This window comes from Salmo trutta, chromosome 6, assembly GCF_901001165.1.
Source record: "Salmo trutta chromosome 6, fSalTru1.1, whole genome shotgun sequence".
Lineage (NCBI taxonomy): Eukaryota > Metazoa > Chordata > Actinopteri > Salmoniformes > Salmonidae > Salmo > Salmo trutta.
The window spans coordinates 51,982,221-51,996,395 of NC_042962.1; the positions used below are offsets into that span (position 1 = coordinate 51,982,221).

General features: G+C 43.4%; 1 protein-coding gene and 1 long non-coding RNA gene across 3 annotated transcripts; both read left to right on the plus strand.

Moving 5' to 3' along the window:
* The first annotated feature begins 838 nt into the window (after positions 1–838).
* LOC115196232 (polypyrimidine tract-binding protein 1) lies at positions 839–10,801 on the plus strand. 2 transcript variants are annotated; one of them, XM_029756860.1, is made up of 17 exons: positions 839–933; positions 1,604–1,660; positions 1,761–1,845; positions 2,366–2,408; positions 2,614–2,786; positions 4,614–4,760; positions 4,925–5,134; positions 5,249–5,359; positions 5,514–5,703; positions 5,858–5,932; positions 6,116–6,252; positions 6,990–7,023; positions 7,523–7,615; positions 7,720–7,809; positions 8,326–8,452; positions 8,539–8,616; positions 9,054–10,801. In XM_029756860.1, the coding sequence occupies exons 1-17, from the start codon at positions 926–928 to the stop codon at positions 9,184–9,186; spliced, it is 1,791 nt and encodes a 596-aa protein (XP_029612720.1). In that variant the 5' UTR covers positions 839–925; the 3' UTR covers positions 9,187–10,801. The 2 variants fall into 2 exon arrangements, with proteins under 2 accessions (XP_029612720.1, XP_029612721.1); XM_029756861.1 differs by having other exon boundaries at positions 1,827–1,845; positions 9,054–9,186.
* LOC115196235 (uncharacterized) lies at positions 8,000–8,179 on the plus strand. Its single transcript, XR_003878821.1, has 2 exons — positions 8,000–8,060; positions 8,116–8,179. It is a non-coding gene; the product is annotated as an uncharacterized LOC115196235 (long non-coding RNA).
* Positions 10,802–14,175: the final 3,374 nt, after the last annotated feature.

Below are 14,175 nucleotides of genomic sequence, written 5' to 3' on the forward strand. Positions count from 1 at the left end.
GGAAATAGAAAGGGGAGAGGGAGGTGGAGAGAGAAGGTGGGGTTAGGGGGAGAGAGAAGGTGGGGTTAGGGGGAGAGAGAGATTACAGATCTCTCCCTGGAACCAGGGAGTGTGATGGTCTTGGGTTAGCTGGGGTCGTTTATGGGTCAGATCCACACACCATAGATTACCTCTGCTTTTTTAATGCATTGGAAATAGTAACAACTGTTTCAAACCACTTAATACAACAACAAAAAAACATGCAAAAAACACCTGGGTCAAGTATGTGAAATACTTTTGAATAATTGATTGATTACCCAGCGTGGAGTTTGTACCTAAATGACTATTCCATTGGTTTCCATTGTATCCAGCATGCTAATCTGCTGCTGAAGTATGAAGAACGTTGACATTTTGACCCAGTAGGTCTGGTTCAGAGTCCCGAAGTTAACGAAATCACACAGTTGCTCCTCCCCAGTCAGCCCTGTAATAGACAAATTATGCCATCTGTTGGCCAATGCATGAACTATAACCCTGTATGGAATTTGTATTTTCTGAACTACATGAAGTGATTGTGAAACAGGAAAGAAGCAGCATTCGTTGTTTAGTTGCACAGGTTTGCGAGTCAGCTATCCAATACTAGAACATAATAAATCAAAAGGTGTCAATTAAAACCATTCTTCGTTATTTTTTCCAGGTAAACAAATGCAAAGCAATGGTATGGTTTCACAGTTATTTTGGTCAAATTTCGTCCAAGAACTTTAAGAGAATGTTATACCCACCCTTTAACGAACCAATCAAATCGCGATGCTAGGTGTAAGTGCCCGCCCATTTCGGGTTCTTCCAAGTACCTGGACCAATCAACGAACGCCTCGGTGTATTCAGCCATTTTGTATGAAAATCAAGGAAATCTGCCGCCGCTCCAGAGACCTGTGGATTATATCGAACGATGGAAGGGTGAGTGAAAAATATGTAGTTTCATGTCGAAAAGAAACGGAAATAATCTGACCGTAGTTTGACTTTTTTTAATTTTATTTTTATATATAGCCATGTTGTTATGCAATCTGTTTACTATATTTTTGTTTTCTAATAGTTTAACGTTTAGTTTGAGACGAGATGATGCTTGAGACTTTCAACAAAGCTAGCTAGCTAGTTAGCATTGTCTGCGCGTGAGCGTGTCCGGAAGAGATGCGAACTAGTTGAAGTTATGACTTAATAAGGGTTGTTTAAAAAAACAACGTATTATACTGCAAATAACAGAAAAAACGCTAGTTGCAGTTTTTTTCATGTAGACGAAAATAAGCACCTTTAAAGTATTGCCAAATGTAGTTTTTAAAAAACGCCCATCTTGAATCAACGTGTCTTTGTAGCTAGTTTCCGCATTCCATATGTGCGCTCGTGTTTGTCTAAGGCGAATGTTGTGTGGTCAGGATTAGGTTGAGTTCTCGAATAACTCTATGGTTATTAGCTGGCCAGGGACATTTCATTCAACGAAGTGAACTAACGCAACTTTGCATGAGTCAATTCAGTTTCTAGCTAGCTATGAACTTCCATAAAGTTAGTAACTAAACTTCCTCTTTCCTCCTGCATTTCCTCGTCTCCTCTCTTTCCCCCTTTGTCTCAACAGACACAAGTTAGATGCTGATCTTTATCCTATGGGACCTGGCTACGTCACAGACATAGAGTAAGTCTGCTGATTGATTGTAAATGTAAAACCTATCTAAAATGTAATGTAAAATGTTGATTGCGTGATTTACTGATTTGCTGATTGGTTGATCTTTTAGGAAAATGCATCCTGCCCTCTTTGGAGTAACTCAAATGAGTAACCCTCCTTTTCTCTCTCTCCCCAGTGTCTCAGTGGGTACCAAGGTAGGCATCTTTTCATTCACAATTTAATTCCTTGTTTTTTCTCTCTGTCTTCTGTGCTAAAACGTTGGTTAAAGTCTCTCTCTCCTCTCTGGCTGTGTCTGAGTGCTGTTAGCATGAGTGTCTTCTCGTTGTCTCTCTGTCCCAGTCAGTCTTCTAGCCTGGCTGTAACAGTAGCTGTATTGTAGAGAGATGGAGTGAGGCTGCTGGGCCACTCCAGACATGAGCACCATTGACTGACTGACACAGAGCAGCTTCATTAACTGTAGTCTGTATGAGCAAGACCATCTGTCTGACAGACTGCTCCTCTCCAGCCATAACTCTGTTAATACATTTACAGTGGTCGTATTTGTTGGTGCACGTAACAAAACCTTTTGCAACAGAAAATGGAAACAAGTTTGTTATTGAGCATGTTCAGGGTTTTCTTCCGGTTAGTGCTTAGTGAATACAACCCAGCTAGGCCTGTCTCTGTCTCCATGATGTATGTGGTTATGATCATTGTGAATGTTCCTTTTTCTTCCAGAGGGGATCTGATGAACTCTTCTCCTCCTACATCATGACCCCAGGTGTGTGTGTAGCTGATGGTTAATCAGAATGTTCTGTGTTGTTCTCTAGTAGTTAATGGTAATGTGTCTGGTAATCAGAATGTTCTGTGCTGTTCTCTAGTAGCTGATGTTAATGTGTCTGGTAATCAGAATGTTCTGTGCTGTTCTCTAGTAGTTAATGGTGCTAAGAGTAAGAAGTTGAATAAAAAGGTGTGTGTGTTTGTAGCCAACGGTAATGACAGTAAGAAGTTCAAAGGTGAGATGCGGAGCCCCAGCGCTCCATCGCGTGTCATCCACCTGCGCCAGCTGCCCGGAGACATCCAGGATTCTGAGGTCATCAGCATGGGAATGCCCTTTGGGAAGGTCACCAACCTTCTGATGATGAAGGGAAAGAACCAGGTACGCGCACACACTACAGATCCTTTACCCTAAAGGTGTTCTCACACACACTACAGATCCTTTACCCTAAAGGTGTTCTCACACACACTACAGATCCTTTACCCTAAAGGTGTTCTCACACACACTACAGATCCTTTACCCTAAAGGTGTTCTCACACACACTACAGATCCTTTACCCTAAAGGTGTTCTCACACACACACTACAGATCCTTTACCCTAAAGGTGTTCTCACACACACTACAGATCCTTTACCCTAAAGGTGTTCTCACACACACTACAGATCCTTTACCCTAAAGGTGTTCTCACACACACTACAGATCCTTTACCCTAAAGGTGTTCTCACACACACTACAGATCCTTTACCCTAAAGGTGTTCTCACACACACTACAGATCCTTTACCCTAAAGGTGTTCTCACACACACTACAGATCCTTTACCCTAAAGGTGTTCTCACACACACTACAGATCCTTTACCCTAAAGGTGTTCTCACACACACTACAGATCCTTTACCCTAAAGGTGTTCTCACACACACTACAGATCCTTTACCCTAAAGGTGTTCTCACACACACTACAGATCCTTTACCCTAAAGGTGTTCTCACACACACTACAGATCCTTTACCCTAAAGGTGTTCTCACACACACTACAGATCCTTTACCCTAAAGGTGTTCTCACACACACTACAGATCCTTTACCCTAAAGGTGTTCTCACACACACTACAGATCCTTTACCCTAAAGGTGTTCACACACACACTACAGATCCTCTACCCTAAAGGTGTTCACACACACACTACAGATCCTTTACCCTAAAGGTGTTCTCACACACACTACAGATCCTTTACCCTAAAGGTGTTCTCACACACACTACAGATCCTTTACCCTAAAGGTGTTCTCACACACACACTACAGATCCTTTACCCTAAAGGTGTTCTCACACACACTACAGATCCTTTACCCTAAAGGTGTTCTCACACACACACTACAGATCCTTTACCCTAAAGGTGTTCTCACACACACTACAGATCCTTTACCCTAAAGGTGTTCTCACACACACTACAGATCCTTTACCCTAAAGGTGTTCTCACACACACTACAGATCCTTTACCCTAAAGGTGTTCTCACACACACTACAGATCCTTTACCCTAAAGGTGTTCTCACACACACTACAGATCCTTTACCCTAAAGGTGTTCTCACACACACTACAGATCCTTTACCCTAAAGGTGTTCTCACACACACTACAGATCCTTTACCCTAAAGGTGTTCTCACACACACTACAGATCCTTTACCCTAAAGGTGTTCTCACACACACTACAGATCCTTTACCCTAAAGGTGTTCTCACACACACTACAGATCCTTTACCCTAAAGGTGTTCTCACACACACTACAGATCCTTTACCCTAAAGGTGTTCTCACACACACTACAGATCCTTTACCCTAAAGGTGTTCTCACACACACTACAGATCCTTTACCCTAAAGGTGTTCTCACACACACTACAGATCCTTTAGCCTCAAGGTGTTCTCACACACACGACAGATCCTTTAGCCTCAAGGTGTTCTCACACACACGACAGATCCTTTACCCTCAAGGTGTTCTCACACACACTACAGATCCTTTACCCTCAAGGTGTTCTCACACACACTACAGATCCTTTACCCTAAAGGTGTTCTCACACACACTACAGATCCTTTACCCTAAAGGTGTTCTCACACACACTACAGATCCTTTACCCTAAAGGTGTTCACACTCAGGCACACACACATGGTGTCCACACACACCTTCCCTGGCTGATCTTGTGTGTGTGTGTGTGTGTGTGTGTAGGCGTTCCTGGAGATGAACACTGTGGACCAGGCTCAGACCATGGTGAACTACTACGCTACGGTCACCCCCCTCATCAGACAGCAGCCTGTATTCATGCAGTACAGCAACCACAAGGAACTCAAGACCGACAACTCACCTAACCAAGTGGTAAGAGGACACTTCCACCATTGACCCATACCAATATGAGACTCACTAACATGTATGTCTGTAGCACATTTGTCAAATCAAAGTTTCTTTGTCATATGCAGAGGTTACAGCATAGTGCCCACAGTACAATGTAATAACAGTGTATGTTTGTCCCCCCCCTCCAGAGAGTCCAGGCAGCACTGCAGGCGGTGAATGCTGTCCAGGGTGGCACCATGTTGGGCTCTACCATGTCCGGTATGGGGGGTGGGATGGGCGCTAGCATGTCAGTCGGAGGGGGAGAGATGGGAGCCAGAGGCATGGCCACCCAGAGTCCTGTCCTTAGAGTCATAGTAGAAAACCTCTTCTACCCCGTCACACTGGAAGTCCTGCACCAGGTACGCACACTCCACCAGTGTTTCTTAGTCATGAGTGTGTTCAAATGGTTTTCTTTTGCTTGTTGTCAAAATGCCTGCAGCAGGGATGTAACCTGTGTGTGTTCTCCCCTGTAGATCTTCTCCAAGTATGGGTCTGTTCTGAAGATCATCACCTTCACTAAGAACAACCAGTTCCAGGCTCTGGTCCAATACGCTGACCCCATGACGGCACAGCACACCAAAATGGCACGTACAACCCCCCCCCCCCCCCCCCCCATAGACCTCTGATTTCTCCATCTCTCTCTCTGCCACCTCCAGATGGTCAGAACATCAATAATAGATGCTGTAAATGGACTTGCCTGAACTTCCACACACCCCTAATCCCTCTGTGTCTCTGCAGTCTCTAGACGGTCAGAACATCTATAACGGCTGCTGTACTCTGAGGGTGAGTTTCTCCAAGCTGACCAGCCTCAACGTGAAGTTTAACAACGATAAGAGCCGTGACTACACCAGACCTGACCTTTCTACTGGAGAGCAACACAACCCTCAGCCTGGAATGGACCAGCACGCGATGGCTGCTGCTGCCTTCGGTAACACACACACTTTAGACCGGTGTTTCTCAAACTTTTTTGTACCAGGAGATAGCACCCAGCTACCAGGGTGCTCTTCTGGAGACTGTCAAACTGACATTGAAATTAGACTCGTCTTTTTCCCTTCTCTCTCCCACCTTCTATCTCTTTCCAGGGTCTCCAGGTCTGATCTCAGCGTCTCCTTATGGACACGGATTCCCCCAGGCCTTCACTCTACAGCAGGCTGCAGGTACATCCTCACGTTAACACAGTCAGCTGGTTCACTCTACCTGTAGCCTCCTACAAACCTGTTCTTACTCCGTTTTATTACATAGCTATTACTACATTGTCAAATCATCGGTCGGTCTACTCCAGCTGCACAGCTTGGCCCCGGTGCTTGAGATAACGTGTGTGTTTCTTTGTGTGTGTCTAGGTCTGTCTATGCCCGGTGCCTTGGCGTCATTCGGTATGGGTCCAGGGGGCATGGCCGCTAGTCGTCTCGGCCTGCAAGCCCTCGGCGGTGGAGGAGGACAAGCTGGCGTCCTATTGGTCAGCAACCTCAACCCAGAGGTCAGGACTGTTACTACCCACACACTCTTTCTCTCACCCACAAGCACACCAGTATACATCCTTTCTCTATCGTACAAGCACACCAGTATACATCCTTTCTCTATCGTACAAGCACACCAGTATACATCCTTTCTCTATCGTACAAGCACACCATAGTAAACTTTTCCTCTGAGCCCTTTAAATGGGTGTGTCTCCACGGTTTAGAACTAACAGTCTTCTGTTATCTTCCATTTCATGGCTTCCTTTTTGTCTATTCTTGAGTTGCTGGAGACACAATAATCCTTATATAGAGACACCCCCCATGTTATTGTACTGTATTATCTGACCTGTACTGTTGCATTGTTAATCTGTCTCTTTTCTCCTCCTAGTGTTGCCATAGTGACAGTGTTTTAATTTAGACACTTTTGTGTTTACTGACCTTGTTCTTTTCTTTACCTCCTTTTCTTTCTTTTATTCTCTCTCCCTCCCCCTCCCCATCTCATCCTGCTCTTTGCCCTTTATAAAAACTCACTCCTCTGCCAACTGTCTTTCTTCTCGTCTTTCTCCCTCTATCTCTCTCTTTCTCCTCCTCTCCCTCTCTTTCTCCTCCATGTGATCCTCCCGTGGACCTCTTGGCTGCTGACTGCTGGACTCCATCCCTCCATCCCTGACTCCTCTCCTCCCCCACTTTACCCCTGTCCCCTCCCTCTTTCTCTCCCCCTCCCTGGTTCCTCTACCTCCCCCTGCTGTTTATAAAGAGCGTTACACCAAACTGCCTCTTTATTCTCTTTGGTATGTTATCAGCCTTTCGTTTTCCGTTTATGACTTTAGATTTTACATTTACCTACTGTTACCAATAATATTATATCATCACTGTACCTACCTCATTCAGTCTTCATTTACCCTTATATTGACCTAAATATTTGTTTATTTTATCATCCTTTAATTGGTTTCACTTTATATATTTATTTAATTACCAACTGGTACTGAATCTAACTATCTGTTAGCTGGGCTGGTTTTCATGTTGTGGTCTGTCTGCCTGTTGGTCGGTCTGTCTCTGAATCAGAAATCCAAGCTCTCCTTTACATGAATCAGTCGTTTAATTTCAATGGCCAGAAACGGAGTAGTGTGGTGGTATAGAACCTGTTGTCTGGGCATTACAGTAGTCTAGTCTGTCTGCTGTTGATCAAGACCATCACATTACAACACTGACATTACAACTAAGTCTTTCTTCATGAGAAATGCATCTGGTTTGGAGTGTGTGCTGTGTTTTAACCTGTGTGTTCTCCAGGTGTCTATGGCGATGTGATGAGAGTTAAGATTCTGTTCAATAAGAAGGACAACGCTCTGGTCCAGATGGCTGATGGCACACAGGCTCAGCTAGGTACTGTGTGTATGTGACTGTGCGTCTGTGTTGTTGTTGTGCGTTGAAGTAGTTAGTAGCACGTGTATGTGTTCTGGTGTTTGACGGTCTTGTCTTCTTCTCAGCGATGAGCCACCTGAACGGGGTGCGTCTCCATGGCCGGTCTCTACGTGTCTCCATGTCTAAACACACCACCGTACAGCTGCCCAGAGAAGGTATGTACACACACTACCATGTCTAAACACACAGCTGGCCAGAGAGATGGTATGTACACACACTACCATGTCTAAACACACAGCTGCCCAGAGAGATGGTATGTACACACACTACCATGTCTAAACACACAGCTGCCCAGAGAGATGGTATGTACACACACTACCATGTCTAAACACACCACCGTACAGCTGCCCAGAGAAGGTATGTACACACACTACCATGTCTAAACACACAGCTGCCCAGAGAGATGGTATGTACACACACTACCATGTCTAAACACACCACCGTACAGCTGCCCAGAGAAGGTATGTACACACACTACCATGTCTAAACACACAGCTGCCCAGAGAGATGGTATGTACACACACTACCATGTCTAAACACACAGCTGCCCAGAGAGATGGTATGTACACACACTACCATGTCTAAACACACAGCTGCCCAGAGAGATGGTATGGGCCGTCTAATATCCACTACTGTTGTGTCATGACATGTTCTACTCTATCCTATTCAAGGCCATGAGGACCAGGGGTTGACTAAGGACTATGCCACCTCTCCTCTCCACCGTTTTAAGAAGCCTGGCTCCAAAAACTACAACAACATCTACCCTCCCTCCGGCACACTGCACCTCTCCAACATACCGTACGTACACACACACACAACATCCCCTTTATGTATGAAAGTGTCCTATTGCTTTCTCCGCTAATGCTTTCTCTTTCTCTCTCTAGTCCTGCAGTAGGAGAGGAGGATCTGAAGGCACTGTTCAGCAGTTCAGGAGCTTCAGTCACAGCCTTCAAGTTCTTCCAGTAAGTCTCAACATCCAACTACACTTTTATGACATCACTACCTAATGATCAAATCAAACTTTATTTGTCACATGCGCCGAATACAACAAGTGTAGACTTTACCGTGAAATGCTTACTTACAAGCCCGTAACCCAACATTGCAGTTCAAGAAGAGTTAAGAAAATATTTACCAAGTAGACTAAAATAAAAAGTAACACAATAACAAGGTTATATACAGGGGCGCCGGTACCGAGTCAGTGTGCGGGGGTACAGGTTAGTTGAGGTAATTGATGTGCTTGTCTTTATGACATCTTTACCTAATGATGTAATAGTCTTTGTGGCATCACTACCCGACGATGTAATGGTCTTTATGACGTCACTACCCAGTGGTGGAATAGTCTTTATTGCATCACTACCTGATGTAATGGTGAATCCTCTTTCCTGGTGTGTGTGCATAGGAAGGACCGTAAGATGGCTCTGATCCAGATGAGCTCAGTGGAGGAAGCTGTTGAGAGTCTCATCGAGTTCCACAACCATGACCTGGGAGACAACCACCACCTCAGAGTGTCTTTCTCCAAATCTACCATCTAACACAATCACTCTCTCACACACACACACACACAGCTGTAACTACAGAGTATAGACCAAACCTGTTTATCAGAATGCCTTCCACGTCGTTTGTATGTCAAGTCTTATTCCACACGAGACACACTTAATCATTCCTTTATACTTTTTTAAAAAGTTTTATCATTATTTTTACACAATTATTTACGTTTACTATGGATATAATCGGTTCATATTTTATTTTAGTAGTTCTACTTCTATGGAGGGAAACTCACAGAACTCTCCAAGATGCACATCTTGTATTTCTGTTTCTACACTGCAGAATGCACATCTAGTCTTTCTGTTTCTAGATTACAATGTTTTATTTTTTTCCAATTGATATACTTAAAAAAGAAAAATCCATGCATTAATGTTTTCTGTTTCTACTGTCTGTCCTTGGGATCTTCACCACTAGTCATATTGATCTAACAAAATGCCTTTCCGCAACAGTCTAGTGCCTTAACCAGACCAGCTGGCTAGCCTTTCCATGCTATTACATTGATTTTATACGATTGGACTCTCAAATAAGCTTTTTCTTTGAACATCAATAATTTGATTTGAAATATATGGCTGTGGTCTTCCCTTTTGATTTCTAGATGTACACTATGCATTCCAGTTGTATTTTTGTAACATTGGTAGTTCTATACTCTATAATTTTCTATACTGTGTACTGTTTGATATCTACCGGTCACTGTGTATCAAGTCTTAATTCTTGCTCCAGAGGTGCCACTTAAAATCATGTAGCATTTAGTCTTTAGTGCCTACTTCACCCCTAATATTTTACACACACACACACAATACTCAAATTTTATTTCATACAGCCTTAGATATTTAGTGCTTACAAAACAAACGTATTTATTACCTTTGTTCTGGTACTGACTGTCTATATTGCTTTTGCTATAGATTCTTCTGTAGCATAAACGGTTTCATGTAGCTATTGATGGTTGTTATTGAGGACCAAAGTACCTACCACACCTACTACTTAAACAATCCTTGTCAGTTTAAAAGACACCGTTCTAAACTCTCTTTTCTCCCATTGGTTTGATTCTATGGTCCAAAATGAAAGACCGCCTCTAGGGATTTGATTTTGTTTTCATTTTAGACCTAATCAGTCAGCCACTAGATTTAAAAATAGTAATTTTGAGTGAGTTATACCTTGAATTTGTGATATTTGGTTTCTTGTCCCATTTGTTTAATTACAGTTAAATTCCTCTGTTGGTAGAGTACTTTAAGCATGAATATATACTGTATGTTGACCTAGTTGACGATATCACAGTGGATAGCTGTGATGTAGTTCTGTATTCCTCTCCTGGTAACGGTTGTTGCTTTTATTTTCCATTATGGGTTTTATTGGGGTCAGGGGTCAACAAGATGTGATGTCATGAAGCAGTGGGAGGGTTTTTGTCTGTCTATATTTAGTGTTTTTGTACCACAGTGATTTGGATTAAAGATTCCATTTCATTCCAACATGTATATTTTGATATATAGTTAACAAACATTGATTCCAACATGTATATTTTGATATAAAGGTAATGCCAGCTTTCTCTGGAGGGCTGTAAAGAAGAGTTTTGTATCACAAAGAAATTAAACTTAATGGACACAGCCTTGTCTGTGTTTTTTATGTTTGTTGATTTCCAAATGGCCCCCTAGTCTCAAGGCACACTTGTAGATCTGAAAGGATTTGAGAGGTTTAAGCAAGTTTCTCTGCCTTCTGATAGGCTTGGGAATATGGTCAATCCCTGTATGGCCACTTGGTGGAGCCAGAGCCATATAGTATACATCACTGTATCCAGGAAAATAATATGGCACTAGGTGGAGCCATCTCTCGCTCTGACTTTGTCCCCACTGATACAGAGGTCACTTTACCTTGTGATTATTTCTCTGACTGTCCCCACTGCTACAGAGGTGACTTTTTCACCAATTAGCTAGGATTAAAGGCATAGAAATAAAATGAATAGAACAGGCGAATCATTGACTTGACCTACCGTTCTATTCATTCTATTTATATGCATTTAATCCTATCTGATAACTGAAATCCAGATAGTTAACTAGAAAAACTGGGCCCTGGTGATTATCTCTGTGACATCACCTTTGTGACATTTTCTTGTAATTTTACTCGTAGGACATTGCTTTGGTGACAGTGCCTTCTGTTCAGTCCTCATGTCCCACTTATAACTGTAGGGGTCTGGTGGTGGTGATGAAATAGTAGTAATTTCCCGCCCACATAGTTGGATTTTCTTCAATATACAGTACCAGTCAAAAGTTTGGACACACCTACTCATTCAAGGGTTTTTCTTTATTTTTACTATGTTCTACATTGTAGAATAGTAGTGAAGACATCACAACTATTAAATAACACATGGAATCATGTAGTAATCAAAAAAGTGTTAAACAAATCAATATATTTTATATTTGAGATTCTTCAAAGTAGCCAACCTTTGCCTTGATGACAGCTTTGCAAACTCTTGGCATTCTCTCAACCAGCTTCACCTGGAATGTTTTTCCAACAGTCTTGAAGGAGTTCCTACATATGCTGAGCACTTGTTGGCTGATTTTCCTTCACTCTGTGGTCCAACTCATCCCAAACCATCTCAATTAGGTTGAGGTTGGGTGATAGTGTCAGGTCATCTTATGCAGCACTCCATCACTCTCCTTCTTGGTCAAATAGCCCTTACACAGCTTGGAGGTATGTTAGGTCATTGTCCTGTTGAAAAACAAATGATAATCCCACTAACCACAAACCAGATGGGATGGCGTATCGCTGCAGAAGGCTATGGTAGCCATGCTGGTTAAGTGTGCCTTGAATTCTAAATAAATCACAGACAGTGTCACCAGCAAAGCACCATCACACCTCCATGCTTCATGGGGGGGAACCACACATGCGGAGATAATCCGTTCACCTACTCTGCGTCTGACAAAGACACGGCGGTTGGAAGCAAAAATCTCAAATTTAGACTCATCGGACCAAAGGACAGATTGCTCGTGTTTCTTGGACCAAGCAAGTCTCTTCTTCTTATCGGTGTCCTTTAGTAGGGGTTTCTTTGCAATTCGACCATGAAGGCCTGATTCATGCAGTCTCTGAACAGTTGATGTTGAGATGTGTCTGTTACTTGAACTCTGTGAAGCATTTATTTGGGCTGCAATTTCTGAGGCTGGTAACTAATGAACTTATCCTATGCACCATTCCTATGGTGGTCCTCGTGAGAGCCAGTTTCTTTATAGTGCTTGATGGTTTTTGCGACTTTCAAAGTTCTTGACATTTTCCAGATTGACTGACCATGTCTTAAAGTAATGATGGACTGTCGTTTCTCTTTGCTTATTTGAGCTGTTCTTGCCATAATATGGACTTGGTCTTTTACCAAATAGGGCTATCTTCTGTATACCATCCCTACCATGTCACAACACAAGTGATTGCCTCAAATGCATTAAGAAGGAAAGAAATTCCACAAATTAACTTTTAACAAGGCATACCTGTTAATTGAAATGCATTCCAGGTGACTACCTCATGAAGCTGGTTGAGAGAATGCCAAGAGTGTGCAAAGCTTTCATCAAGGCAAAGGGTGGCTACTTTGAAGAATCTCAAATGTTAAATATATTTTGATTTGTTTAACACTTTTTTGGTTACTACATGATTCCATGTGTTATTTCATAGTTTTGATGTCTCCACTATTATTCTACAATGTAGAAAATAGTACAAATAAAGAAAAACCCTGGAATGAGTAGGTGCGTCCAAACTTTGACTGGTATATATGGTTAGTTTATATATATATATGGTTAGTTTATATATATATACTGCTCAAACACTTAAACAACACAATGTAACTCCAAGTCAATCACACTTCTGTGAAATCAAACTGTCCACTTAGGAAGCAACACTGATTTACAATAATTTTCACATGCTGTTGTGCAAATGGAATAGACAACAGGTGGAAATTATAGGCAATAAGCAAGACACCCCCAATAAAGGAGTGGTTGTGCAGGTGGAGACCACAGACCAGTTCTCAGTTCCTATGCTTCCTGGCTGATGTTTTGGTCACTTTTGAATGCTGAGTGCTTTCACTCTAGTGGTAGCATGAGATGGAGTCTACAACCCACACAAGTGGCTCAGGTAGTGCAGCTCATCCAGGATGGCACATCAATGCGAGCTGTGGCAAGAAGGTTTGCTGTGTCTGTCAGCGTAGTGTCCAGAGCATGGAGGCGCTACCAGGAGACAGGCCAGTACATCAGGAGACGTGGAGGAGGCCGTAGGAGGGCAACAACCCAGCAGCAGGACCGCTACCTCCGCCTTTGTGCAAGGAGGAGCAGGAGGAGCACTGCCAGAGCCCTGCAAAATGACCTCCAGCAGGCCACAAATGTGCATGTGTCTGCTCAAACGGTCAGAAACAGACTCCATGAGGGTGGTATGAGGGCCCGGCGTCCACAGGTGGGGGTTGTGCTTACAGCCCAACACCGTGCATGACGTTTGGCATTTGCCAGAGAACACCAAGATTGGCAAATTCGCCACTGGCGCCCTGTGCTCTTCACAGATGAAAGCAGGTTCACACTGAGCACATGTGACAGACATGACAGAGTCTGGAGACGCCGTGGAGAACGTTCTACTGCCTGCTACATCCTCCAGCCTGACCGGTTTGGCGGTGGGTCAGTCATGGTGTGGGGTGGCATTTCTTTGGGGGGCCGCACAGCCCTCCAAGTGCTCGCCAGAGGTAGCCTGACTGCCATTAGGTACCGAGATGAGATCCTCAGACCCCTTGTGAGACCATATGCTGGTGCGGTTGGCCCTGGGTTCCTCCTAATGCAAGACAATGCTAGACCTCATGTGGCTGGAGTGTGTCAGCAGTTCCTGCAAGAGGAAGGCATTGATGCTATGGACTGGCCCGCCAGTTCCCCAGACCTGAATCCAATTGAGCACATCTGGGACATCATGTCTCACTCCATCCACCAACTCCACGTTGCACCACAGACTGTCCAGGAGTTGGC

Bases quoted from the DNA above. Each gene is read 5' to 3' on its own strand.
- LOC115196232 (XM_029756860.1), top strand. The intron at 5,933-6,115 runs GTACATCCTCAC...GTGTGTGTCTAG, and splicing joins CACTCTACAGCAGGCTGCAG to GTCTGTCTATGCCCGGTGCC. The intron at 8,453-8,538 runs GTACGTACACAC...TTCTCTCTCTAG, and splicing joins CTGCACCTCTCCAACATACC to TCCTGCAGTAGGAGAGGAGG.